General features: G+C 47.6%; 2 protein-coding genes across 2 annotated transcripts in view; one reads left to right on the forward strand and one right to left on the reverse strand.

The window, feature by feature from the left end:
* Ddrgk1 (DDRGK domain containing 1) overlaps positions 1-4934 on the reverse strand; it is an 11060-nt gene extending 6126 nt beyond the window's left edge. Inside the window, exons 1-4 of the mRNA XM_021194188.1 lie at positions 4770-4934; positions 3613-3819; positions 2517-2629; positions 2177-2278 (exon numbers count right to left, since the gene is read on the reverse strand). Of these exons, the coding sequence (XP_021049847.1) occupies positions 2177-2278; positions 2517-2629; positions 3613-3819; positions 4770-4860 (513 nt within the window). The 5' untranslated portion in view covers positions 4861-4934. The remainder of the gene's footprint in view (positions 1-2176; positions 2279-2516; positions 2630-3612; positions 3820-4769) is intronic.
* Positions 4935-8352: 3418 nt separating this feature from the next.
* The window catches only part of Itpa (inosine triphosphatase), a 13904-nt gene continuing 8896 nt past the window's right edge, over positions 8353-13360 (forward strand). Inside the window, exons 1-4 of the mRNA XM_021194146.2 lie at positions 8353-8486; positions 11343-11400; positions 11498-11562; positions 11995-12068. Coding sequence (XP_021049805.1) covers positions 8421-8486; positions 11343-11400; positions 11498-11562; positions 11995-12068 — 263 coding nt within the window. The 5' untranslated portion in view covers positions 8353-8420. The remainder of the gene's footprint in view (positions 8487-11342; positions 11401-11497; positions 11563-11994; positions 12069-13360) is intronic.

Here is a 13360-nt window from a genome sequence, read left to right on the forward strand (position 1 = left end):
AAAAAAACAAAAAAAAAAAACAAATTAATTAATTCAAAATAAAATTCAGAACAGGGCATGGTGGTCTTTAGTCCCTGCACTTGGGAGGCAGAGGCAGAGGCAAGAGGATCTCTTGAATTTGAGACCAGCCTCATCTATAAAGCAAGTTCCAGGACAGCCAAGGCTATATACTGTACAAAGAAACCCCATCTAAAAAAATAAAAACAATAATAAACAAACAAATCTCAGGGCTGGAGAGATGGCTCAGCAGTTAAGAGCACTGGCTGCTCTTGTAGAGAACCCAGTTTGACTGCCATCATCCAGATGATGGCCCCTATTTTTTTTTAATCTAAAAGACAAAGGAAAATAAAAATAAAAACTCACCAATCCAAATCAAGATACATTTTACAAACTAGTTTTTCAATCTCCTTCAAAGCTAGTAAGATGATAAACAAGGAAAACCTGACAATCAACCCCCACAGAGGCCTGAGAAGACAAGACAAGTGACCAAAACACAGTGTGTTAGATATGACCCTGCAAAACAAAAGTACCTGGGCTAGAGAGATGGATGGTTAGAAGCACTGACTGCTCTTCCAGAGGACCTGGGTTCAACTCCCAGCGCCCACATGGGGGCTCACAACAGTCTCTAACTACAGTTGAGGGGGATCTGATGTCCTCTTCAGGCCTCTGAGCTTATTTGCAGATAAAGCACCCATATACATAAAATAAAATTAAATAAAAAAATAAAATACTAGGATCAGTGGGGCTGCATGAAGCTCAGTTGGTAGGATTTTTGCCCATGAAGTTCTGGGTTCAATTCCTATCTAAACCAGGCATAGTGGTGCACACCTCTACTCTCAGGACTTGGGAAGGAGAATCAGGAGAAAAGGACATCACTGGCTACACAGCAAGTTCAAGGCCAACCTGCTGCCTCAGAAAACTGGAAAGGAGGGGAGGGAGGGATGAAGGGAGGGAGGGGGGAAGATAAGGAGGCGGGCAGGCATCTGAATAAAGTGTGCCACTTAATTTAAGGATGTGCTATTATTCTTGTGAGAAATGTACCAATACATGAAAAACTAAACCAGGGAGAAAGACAGACCACTGGAGGTATATTAGTCGATGCCGCTACTCAAAGGTGAGGAACTTTCTCTGTTCATGCTCCCACTGCCATTCCTACAGTGTGCATGGCCAGGCTTCCTCCAGACATACAGAGTTCTGGAACAAGCCAACCAGAGGCCCTTGTTTTATGTACCCTACATGTTTGCACTTTCCCCTTTCTTAGAAACCAGGTTCTAGAATAATCTGGCAAATAAGAATTCATTAACCATCTTTCAGTGGTGGCTCCAGTTCTCCAGCACCAGTCCTATGCCAGGCCCCAATGGATTCACGGTCTCCTAAGACTGCTGACAACCTCAGGGTCCTCAGGATCTAGAACTGCTGTACTTCTCTATCCACTTTGTTCCTCGTTGCTTTCTCGGTTCCAGACACTCTGACCCTGTTCAAAATGTCTAGGTACCTGTAGCTCATGCTCACAGGAATCCCCAGCTCTGGGCTGGACGGAGCTCAGCACTTCAGAGCATTGGTTGATCTTCTAGAGGACCTGGGTTCCAATCCAGAACCCACATGGTGGCTCACAGCTATTTGTAATTCCAGTCTTCTGGCCTCTATAGGCACCAAGCATATTCACAGTGCACAGACGTACACGCAAGCAAAATACCCATACACGTAAAAGGTTTTGTTTTGGTTTTTTGGAGACAGGATCTCTTTCCATAGCCCTGGCCATCCTAGAACTCAGAGATTGCCTGTCTCTGACTCCCAAAGTACTGAGATAAAAAGCCTGTACCACCATACCCAGCTCTTTTTCACCCCCGTACACATAAAATTGAGGGGGAAAAAAAAAAAGAAAAAGAAAGAGAGAAACTCTCAGGTCACCGCCATGCTGCGTCTGCAGGTGATGTTCTGAGGCAGGCCCTCGTGCTGGGTCCATGGCCCATCCTTACTTTCGGAGACAGGAGTTAGCTAGTTAGTACAGGCTGTCCTCCTGCCTCAGTTTCTCAAGTGATTATAGGTGGGAGTGGGATTACAGGTAGGAGTCACCAGCACACCCAGTACCACGGCCTATCTTGTAGGATGGAGGCATTTGGTAGCAAGGTTAGGTGGTAATGGGCCAGGCAACAGGGCCCAGGGTCAATCTTACCTTCTGTTCTTCCTTCAGGCGAAGCCGTTCCTCTTCCTTCTTCCATTCAGCCTCACGTTGGGACTCTAGGCGTTTCCGTTCTTCACGTTCAGCCTCCTCTGCCTAGAGAGAGGTTTCTATAGCACATTTCCTCTTCCTCTAGCTAGTTTGCCCACCCCCTACAGAGGCCAAAGAAAGACATTGCCTGGGCCAGGACATGGGCTAAGATTGCAGGACACAAAGCCAGGGAGACAGCAAATACCAGCACAGCGTAAAAGGAACCCCAAGGACAGTCTGTCATGGGAACTAGAGATTGGTTCCTTTCCTACCCCTTGGAGCTATTCCCCAGCCTCTTGCTTGCCTCTCGCTGAGCCTTTCGAGCCTGTTTTTCCTCTAGCTTCCGCAGTTTCTTGGCTCCAATTTTCCCTGTTGGGTGAACTTCTGCTGGCTTCTCAATGCCTTCTTCCTCCTGGGCTGGGTATGATCAGACAAAGACAATCTGAGTCCTAGACAGAGAAGACTCACCCCCACCCCTGTGACCTTCTTTAAGGGAGAGGTGGGTGGGTAGGGGGTGGTTTCTACCTACCTCTGCTTTCCAGAAGCATCTACCATATATGTGCATACACATACCAGTGTGAGAACATACACATTATGTACTTGAGGGGGGGGGTGGAAGGCCACATAGACAAAGGAGACTTTAGATACTGAACAGCTGTAAGATGTCAATACCTGAATGTTTGAGACTCACAGGTGTCTGTACCTACAGAAGTCCCTAATTTCTGTCTCTGTGCCAAACCTCCAGGGAAATTTATTCCTGCGTAAATCCAACATCCTGTACGTCCTAGTCAGGAACTGACGAGAGTCTTAGACTCCTTCAACCTTACCTACAACCTCTTTGCTGTTGCTGGGCGCTGCTTTTGAAACAGCTATATAAGCCTGGCTGGCCTGAAACTTCCCATGCTCCTGCCTCTGCTTTCTGAGTGCAGGAATTATAAGCACGCAAACACATCCACTGACGATCTCTCTTTAAGACAAAGGGGCTAATAATCCCAAGGACTCAAAGCAAAAACCCAATTTCCCCTAAATTCTCTTCTTCATACTGACGCCAGATTTCAAGTACTAGAGAAGACACATGCTTTCCCACAATCATGAGGGCTTTGTAAGACTCCCAGTATCTGCTATGTGGATGTAAATGTCAGCTGAAATGTCTCTATTTCTAAGCACTTATTCTAGGGTTACAGCTAATTGCACTGAGCCAAGATGAAGGAAGAGGCACCCAACAGAATAGGGATTGGGTTAAGAAATGCTGACTTCGAGGACCAAAGCCCAAGCCCAAGCGTCCAGTCCCACCACTAAATGTCCTTCCTACACTGGCTTCATGCTCCTTGTGTGTGTCTAGCCTGGGGGACTTCTTAACGCGCCTTTAATCCAGCCCCCTCCCCCAGACCCACTCTTACCTGGAATAACAGTTTGACCCTCGTTCTCATTCCCTTCTTCCCAGGCCACTCGCTGGGCTCGACGCTGGGCCTGTAGACGGCTGCCCAAGTCCCTCCGTCGCCGGGGCCTGCTTCCAGTTCTCTGCTCTTCAGACTCCTGGGGCAAAGAGCGGCCTACCTGGCCTGCTGGTGCCCTCTCTTCCTCATTGTGCAGTGGTTCTCTGTCAGCTTTGGGGAGGGAGGGAATCATAGCACTGTCAAGCAGCCCAGCTTCAAGGTAGTGGAGGAACAGCATCTTGGGAGTCTCATTCCCCTCTGCTCAACCTCCTTCAGATTACTGCTGCCCACAGCACGAAGCAACTTAGGTTTGTCGAGGCCTTTTTGTGCGGACACCTTGGCTTGATGCTCACTTCTCATTTCCTACCTCCTTTGATACCTTCATCTTCCTGAGCTCAACCCACTTTCAGGCGACCTGAGAGGAATGCTCTCACCCTGAGGTTTACAGATCTCACTCAGTGCCCACTGCAAGATTACATTTATTCTTGCTATGCTATGATTTTATAGGGTACGCCAACCCACCAGAGACTACATGTCACAGTCGGGGCTGAATCTTCCCTCCCCGGAAGACTTGTTGGCAATCAGCTTTACCTCAGCTTCTGTCTCTTCTGGCCCTGGGACAAAGAGGTGCTCTGAGGTAGCTTATGGGGTCAGGCATCAGAGAGATATATAGAAACTCCTACGCATACGTGAAATGTTAGTAAGGGGGACTGTCGGGTTATCAGTGCCAGGCCTGGTGGAGGTGAAGCAAAGCAGAGTGGGTGCCCTCTTTGGCGGGAGATGCCTTCAGAGTTTCCCGAGGCTGCCTAGCCCTCCTACTCCTGGTTAGCAGAACACACTGGGCAGGATTAGAAAACCGGCAGCCTCTCCTATTGGTGTACAGTAGAAAGGCAGGCTTGATTCCTAGGTTGCATCCCCAGCACTGGGCTCAGCACTAATTCCGAATGTGTCCTAAGGCGCGTGCGCAAAGCTGCCTCCGGCCAGTGCACTAGCTCCTCCTAAGCCGTAAGCACAGGAAAGCGCGTCAGTGCATGCGCACGAGTCGCGACGCGACGGCCTACCAAAGCCCAGGAACTCAGAAAAACGGATTCCTCCAGCCCTGGGACGGCGGCACCTCCTACCTGCTGCCGCCCGACCCCTGCTGCGAGTCAGGAAGAGGATCAGGCCGATGAGCAAAACTGCCGCCACCAGATACACCCAGGGCCCCACCATGACGACAGCCAGGCAGGCGGCACAGCCTGCGAGCCTGCGGGACCCGGATCGCCAGGCCCCGCCCACTACCGTCCGCCCTGCCCAGCCGCTCGCTGAGCTCCGCCCCCACCCTGGGTTTGACCTGGGCCTCAGTTAACTGCAGAGCCCCTGATGCCACATTTGCCTGCCACCCCAGTGCACAGGAAGTGGAGACCAGCATTTCAAGGTCGCCTCTGGCTATATGGCAACATGGAGGCCAGTCTGCAGTTAAGGATGCTGGCTGCTCTTCCAGTGGGCCAGGGTTCAGTTCGCAGCACCCACATAGTGGCTTACAACCTTTTGTGACTTCAATCCCAGGGGACCCAAAACCCTCTTTAGACCTCCTCGTGCACCAGGCACGCACGTTGTACACAGATATGCATACCCGCGAAATGCTCATACACGTAAAATAAGTGTTTAAGAAAAAAAGAAAGAAAAAGGAAGAAAATAGTGGGGCGAGTAACTAGGGGATTAAGCTGGGGTTGTAGATTAGTAGTAGAGCACTCATGGCCAAGGCCCTTAGTTTGATTTGGAGCACTGAAAAATGCAACGTGTGTACGAATATCTTACTAATACTGCAACTTAGGCATCCATTACATTACTTTCTGTAAATGTGGAATATTTTGTAATTTGTTTCTCATTGTTGATCAACCTAAGGCCTTCCAGGTGTCAGGCAAGTGCTGTTACAGTAAGCTTTATCTCTAGCACCTACATTCTTTCAGTATATTTGGAGATTTAGACCCATGTTCGACTAAAGGTTGAGGCTTTGCTGGAATTTTATCACAGCCCAGGCCCCCACTCTAGTTGTTTGGTTTTGTTCTGAGACAAGGTCTCTGGTAGCCTAGGCTGGCCTCAGACTTGGTGTGTAGCAGATGATGACTTTGAACTGATCCTTTTACTTCTGCCTCCTAAGTGCCTGGATTAGCTGAGGGTACAGGTGTGCACACTGATGTCCAGATGCTCCTCCATCTTTTGAGGATGGGTTGTTTTGTTTTATTTCTTTGAGGTCTCATTATATGGCCCGGCCTGGCCTAGAACTCAATATGTAAACAAGGCTGGCCACAAACTTAGAGGGATCTGCATGCCTCTTCCTTAGTTATAATTAAAGGCATGTGGCACCACAGACCTGCTTGGTTCCTGCATTCTTAACAAATGTTATTTTATATGGATATAATAAAAATAGATGTTAATAACTATTGAAAGTTGGTTTGTGCATATTAAGGGTTCATAATAATTTCCTGGTTTTTTTCTAAGTTTGAAAAACAAAGCTAGACAGTGATGGCACATGCCTTTACAAATGGATCTCTGAGTTCAAGACCAGCCTGGTCTACAGGGAGAGTTCCAGAACAGCCAGGATTATACCTGTATTGAAAAGCCAAAAATGAAAACAAACAAACAAACAAACAAGTATTTTGGCACATATTTTTATATTTCTGCCTATAACCACTGAACAAATACTTAGATGTTCTGAATACTGATATAAAGTAATAAATCAGTGGTCTATTCATTACTAGTACAAAATTACCATTTGCAGATCAGTGTTGAGATTCTGGGTAGAGGTATCAGTTAGAGAGCCTCACCCAATTCCAGCTTCGGTGTGTATGTGTCATTTCTTCAATCCTTCACCACCTTAACCTGGGTTCTAGGAACCAAACAGCTTGGGATGTAGTATCTGGGGATCAATGACTTAATTGACCACACTACATGGTATCCGTCAATGCTTATATCCAAGCCAAGCTCATAACAAGCTCCTCCTAAGGAGAGACTGGAGCCGAGGCACTTAACATCCAAGAAGTCACCTTTGCTTTAAAAACCTCTACTTCTCCACTTTTCTGAGGATTCCCTTTAACTTCATGGAAGAGGGAGACAAGTGACATGCAGGACAGCTCATGTTACTCAGCCCAGCCTTTCCTAGTCAACTTTAATGAACCACGGGTCCTCAAAAAATAACACTATCAAGGGGCAGTGAAGAGGAAACTATGATCTGTGTCCAAAGACACAATATACATCAAAGCTTCTGAATTGTGTGACACACAATATTAAGGTCACTGAGCAAAGATTTGTGGAGGATATAGCTTTGGCTACTCTGTGAGAACAGTTCTAGAGTTTAAGAAAAATTTGTAGCCAGGTGTGGTGGCACACGCCTTTAATCCCAGCACTCGGGAGGCAGAGGCAGGCGGATTTCTGAGTTCGAGGCCAGCGTGGTCTACAAAGTGAGTTCCAGGACAGCCAGAACTATACAGAGAAAACCTGTCTCGAAAAACCAAAAAAAAAAAAAAAAAAAAAAGAAAGAAAGAAAAATTCATTAGTGGGCTGGGTATGTGGCTCAGTGGTACAGTGCTTGCCTAAGTTCCATAAGCCCCTAAGAAAGTTACATCTATATAACAATACCCAAGGCTGTACGAGGTTAATAACATTAAGCTAAACAACCAGGATTGATTAGGATTCCATTGTTTGTGTGTGTGATTCTGGGGGCCAAACCTTGGCCATACTATGCAAATGTTCTGCCATCAAGCTACATCCCTGACACCATATATAGCCCAGGCTAGCCTTTAATTCATGATTCTTCCTGTTTTAGTCTCAGTGCTGGAATTATAAGTGTCCACACTTCCAGCTTTTTTTCACTTCCCTGTACTTTTTTTTTTTTTTAAAAGATGTGTTTTATATGTATAAATGTTTAATTGCTCGCGTGCATTATATATGCCTGGTGCCTTCAGAGACCAGAAGAGGGCAATGTATACCCAGGAACTGGAGTTACAGACAACTGAAAGCCACCATGTGGATGCTGGGAACACAACTGTGCAGTTAGTGTGGTTAACCGCTGGGCCATCTCTCCAGCTTGAGTTTACAACTTTCAGAGAACCTAGGCTCAGTTCCCAACACCCACACCAGGCAGCTCCAAAGCACCCATAACTCCAGTTCTAGGGGATGTGACGCCCTCTTCTTGCTTTAAGGGGCTCATGCACGCACAGGGTAGGGCTAAGAGGGTCACTCATGCTCCTTGGTGTGTTCCCAATGGAGAGGCTGAGGTGACGGAATGGAGAAGGGATTGGGTTAGCTGGGCAAGAGAAAAGGAGTCGAAACACTAGCTACCAAGCCTAAGTGGTAGAAGACTGCTTGGTTATGCTGTTTTAAGTTCGCAGTGAGGTTAGGATAGACTCCCAGGCTTAAAGCCCTTGTCTAGGAGACAGTCTTTCTCGACAGAGTTGGAGGTGCTGGGGGCGCGCCACCACACCCGACACAGGTCTGCAACTGGTCCGGGCGCAGCTTCTTGGCTCCCCCGAGTTGCTTAGCAGAGGATCCGCGTGCTGAGAGACCTCTCCACCCCTCAGCGCGTCCCTAGCGCCTCAGGCACAGTTGCTGCGGGATGCTCCTCAGGCGCGCGGCTGCCACCTCCCGGATGTTGGTAGCAGAGGCCCGAGGCAATCAAGCTTCAGGTTTCAGATAGGGCCGGAAAGCGAGCCACCTACTTCCGCCTCCGGCCGGAAGTGCCTTCCCGGCAAAGGGTTACTGGGTATTCTGAACCGTAACCCTCGCTTGCCATGGCTGCGTCTTTGGTCGGGAAGAAGATAGTGTTTGTGACGGGAAACGCCAAGAAGCTGGAGGAGGTGTTTTGGGGTGTGGAGACTGTCTCGGAGGCGGGTGGCTTTCCTCACCTGGGAAGCACGGGAGCGAAGGCGGGAAACGAGACTACGAGTTGTAGCCTCGGGGAGTGTGGGTTAGCCCCTGGCTGTGCTGAAGGACGGGGGAGAGACCGCCGTGGAGTGTGGCGCCTTGAGGGTCAGAGGATTTTTTTTTAATATAATTATTATTTTGGAGATAATGGCACGTGTAGTTCAGGCTAGCCTGGCCCTGTCTTCCGAATTCTGGGTCTGCACGCATGCTCCACCTCACGAGCTTTTTAGATGAGCTGGTAAAGTCAGCGGGCTATGGGAGCTGGAGTAGTGGCATCTGTGACAGAGATAGAACACCCCTGAAGCCCTAGATTTCAAGCCTGAGTTCAGACACCTCCCCTCCTCAAAGGCCGTGTGTGTGTGTGTGTGGGGGGGGGGGGATGTTGATACAAACTGAGTATAGTTCCATCTACCCTTCCATATCTGCAATGTGTAATACCTCATAAGAATCATGGCTGACCACAGTATAACAAAAAGCAGGTTAACAAAAGGAAAATGTGACAAGTTTGTCAGAACTTTACAGGCTACAGCTTTTAGCACAAAGACCCAGGGACTTGATTTAATTTCCTCCTGACAGAAGGTGCTTTGGATCTAACCTAGGACGTAAAGCCAATGATTGTCTTCCTTCTTAGTCTCTCCTGACAAGAGTCTCAAACCTAGAGTGTGCTCTTTGGTCGGGTAGCAAGCTCAAGCAATCCTCCTGCCTCTGCCTCCTCCAGGGTTGAGGTTACAGGTAGTGCGATCCTCCCAGACTTTTATGTGGTTCAGGGGACCAGAACTCAGGTCACCGTGCTTGTGTTGGCAAGTGCTCTTCCGGAACATTGAGTCACTACCACAGCACAACATGCCCAGTTAAAAAAGTACTTACAGGCTGGAGAGATGGCTCAGCGGTTAAGAGCACTGACTGCTCTTCCAAAGGGCCTGAGTTCAAATCCCAGCAACAACATGGTGGCTCACAACCATATGTAATAGGATCTGATGCCCTCTTCTTGTGTGTCTGAAGACAGCTACAGTGTACTCATGAATGTAATAAATAAATCTTAAAAAAAAAATTACTTTATGAGTTTATGTATGTCTGTGCACCACATGCATGCAGTGCCTGTGGAGACCAGGAGAGGGTGATGGATCTGCTGAGACTGGAGTTACAGATGGTTGTGAGCCACCCTGTGGGTGTTAGGAACCAAATTGGGGTCCTCTGTAAGAGTAACAAGTGTCCTTAACCACTGAGCCATCTCTCCAGCCCCATGTCTCCCCTCCCCCATTTCTTAAAATTGGGATTCTGTACCTGAGTTGGCCTTGAACTTCTGATCTTACCCCTTTAACCTGCCTAAGGACAAGGATTTGGAATGGCAGGTGTGAGTCCCAGCACTCTCCTGACTGCAGCTCAGAAGTTTCCTTCTACCTCCCTGCCCTTAAAAAAACATTTTAACTATGTTTATGTGTTGGGGGTGGGGCATGGGGTCAAAGAGTGACTTTAGGAGTTGATTCTCTTCTTGTACCATGGCTTGCTTGATAAGTTCAGGCTTTCAGGCTTGTGAATGCAATAAGTGCTTTTTACCTGCTGCACCATCTTGATGGCCCCCCTCCCTCCTTTCCTTCCAAGATAGGCTCTTGGTATACAGCATTGGCTGGCCTTGAACATACAGTCTCCCTATGGACATAGAAATAATAGTCTACTGTACAAAAAGAGCAGGACTGGGTGGTACGTGTTTCTAATTTTAGAATCCTGGAAGCTGAAATAGGAGGACTTTGAGTTACATAGTGAAAGCTTTGGTCTCCTAAAAAGTGTGTGTGTGTGTGTGTGTGTGTGTGTGTGTGTGTGTTTGGGGTGAGGGGTAGAGTGGTAAAGTGCATGCCTAACACCACAGAAACACAAAGAAAATAAACTATATTGACGTAATTTTCAAAACAATAGCTTCGCACATCTGGTAGCTCACCCATTTTAGCCCCTGATTTTTTTCTTTGAATTTTTTTATTACATATTTTCTTTGTTTACATTTCAAATGTTACCCCCTTTCCTGGTTTCCCCTCCGAAAGCCCCCAGCCCATTCCCCCTCACCTTGCTCACTAACCCACCCATTCCCACTTCCCTGGCATTCCCCTACACTGGGGCATGGAGCCTTCACAGGACCAAGGGCCTGTCCTCCCACTGATGTCTGACTAGCCCCTGATTTTAGTAGGGTAAAAGTCGCTGGGAAGCTACTCAAGATGGCACGTTCCTGTAATGCTAGTACTGAGCTGAGGGGTGAGTGTAAAGGCAGGAAGTTGTCCAGGCCAGCCAGAGCTACACTGTGAATTGCAGGTGCTATCCAGTGAGTCCCAGGCCAGCCAGTGCTACACAGTTAAAGAAAAAAGTTCAGTCAGTCATGGGAGCTGCTGCTTCAGCCTGGCTTGCTGTTCCAGGTTGAAAGCAGTGGTTGTCAGCTGGGGGTTAGTGGAAGCACAGAGCAGTGTTCTTTGCTGTTGGCTACTGGTTAAGCCTTGGTAGAGAATTCTGGACCAGGAGGATGAGTGCCTTTTTAGAGCACTGAAGGGAAAGGGTATTCTAGATAAAGGGTGGGCAAGGGAAAAGCAAAATGGAGGTTGGAAGGGACAGAGTAAGGAGAAGGCATGCTAATTCAGTGGCCTCTGAAAGTCGAGGTGTGGCTTATGGGCCCAGTTTGATAAGGTTTAGAGGACTAATGGGGACGCTACCTGATGAGACAGGTGGGTGACACCTCACACAGTTGCTGGGAATTAATGGGCAATTGTTAGCAAATGGTGTAACACATGTATTTTATTTTGGAACAGGTCATTCAGATTCTAGGAGATAAATTTCCATGCACTTTGGAAGCTCAGAAAATTGACCGTATGTTTCTGTTTTGTTTCATTTTTTAAAGTGGCTTGATTTGTCTGTCTTCCTGTGTCCTGACTCTGTACCTCTGTCTGTCTGTTTCCCTGCTAAGTACCTGAGTACCAGGGAGAACCGGATGAGATTTCCATACAGAAGTGTCGGGAGGCAGCTCGACAGGTACTTAGCCTTTGTGGATCCCCCACCCCTATCCTGTCTTCTTGTGGGAACAGGCAGAGAATAAAATAGTCGTGGCTTGTCCAGCTAGACTGCTTCAGTGGTGACTTGGAACATAGCCTCTTCTGTTCCAACCCTCACCTTTCTGAGTCTTATATCCATACATTCCAGCCACACATTTTCCTTCTACATAGCCACCCACACTCCACACCCCTGCACTCACAGTGCACAGAACTGGGAAGGAGCACACAATGGAGAGTCAGCCTCCTTAGCTGATTTCCAGCACTTCATTGCTCATTGGTGAGCAAAAATTACCTTTCTAGTGCTTTGATGTCCACATCTCTAAATAGAAGACAGAGAGAGCTGAATTGTATGGCCCTTGATGGACCTATAAGTGCCGCAGCCTAGTGACTCAGGATTGTCTCTGTGTTACAGGTGCAGGGCCCTGTCCTGGTGGAAGATACATGTCTGTGCTTTAACGCACTTGGGGGACTGCCTGGCCCCTACATGTGAGTACTGCTATGCTTGATCACCTTTACCCATGGAGGATCCCATCTGCAAAACTACCAGCATAGTAAAATGATTAGTTACCTAATATTATGGGCCGTTCACTATCTTGGTGTCAGCACCAAGGAAGGATTGAGACAACCAAAGATAGGGCTGGAGAAGTGGCTCAGTGCTTGAGAGTTCTTGCTGCTCTTGCACTGGACCCAGCTGTGATTCTTAGCCCTAAATCAGGCAGCTTACAATTGTCTGTAACTTCAGCTTCATGGAATCTGATGCTTCTGGCTTTCTTGGGTACCTGTATTCATTCATTCCTTCATTCATTCATTCTCTCTCTTGTCTCTCTCACACACACCACAAACACACAAAACACAAAGTTAAAAATAACATAAATCTTTAAAACAAGAAAAGAAAAAGCTGGGTGTACTGGCACACACCTTTAATCCCAGCACCTAGGAGGCAAGAGACAGGCAGCTGTCTATGAGTTTGAGGCCAGCCTGGTCTACATCGTGAGTTCCAAGCCAGTTAGAGCTACACGGTGAGAACCTGTCTCAAAGAATATTAGAGATAGGGGCCTGGAGAGATAACTCAGTCCTGAGGAGTGCTTGTTGGTCAGTCATGAGGACTAGAGTTAGAGTCCAGCATCCATACCCAGCTTACAGACTCCTGTCACTCCAGCTCCAAGGGACCCAGCACCTTCTGCTGGCCTATGTACACATACACACACACATTAGTAAATCTTAAAAAGGGTCTGGAGAGCAGGTTCAGCTGTTAAGAGCACTGGTTGCTCTTACAGAGGACCTGGGTTTAATTTCCATCACCACATGGCAGCGCATAACCATAAGTATTCTAACATCCTTTTCTGCCTTCTGTAAATGTATGCACGTATATATAGGCAAAACCCTGATATACATCAAGTAATAAAAGATGTCAGAGGTGGGTGAGGATGGAACTCATTTGGTAGAGTGCTTGTCTTTATTGTGTAATAAAGCTCTGAGTTCAACCCCTAGCCCTGCAGTACTTACCTGGTGAGCAGGCATGGTTGTGAATGCTTAAAATTCTAGCACTTGCAAGATGAGAGACGGGTGGATCAAAAGTTCTGGGTCATCCTGGGATACATAGGGAGTTCTAGGCCAGTCTAGGCTGCATGAGGTCCTGTGATAAACCAAGCAAGCAATCAGACAGAGTTTCCTTTAATTATGAGAATGTGGTTATGTAAGTGAGATTGAAAAGTGGCATCTGAGCTGGGCGTGGAGGCACACGCCTTTAATCCCAGCACTCGGGAGGCAGAGGCAGG

This window comes from Mus pahari, chromosome 3 (genome assembly GCF_900095145.1).
Source record: "Mus pahari chromosome 3, PAHARI_EIJ_v1.1, whole genome shotgun sequence".
Classification (NCBI taxonomy): Eukaryota; Metazoa; Chordata; class Mammalia; order Rodentia; family Muridae; genus Mus; species Mus pahari.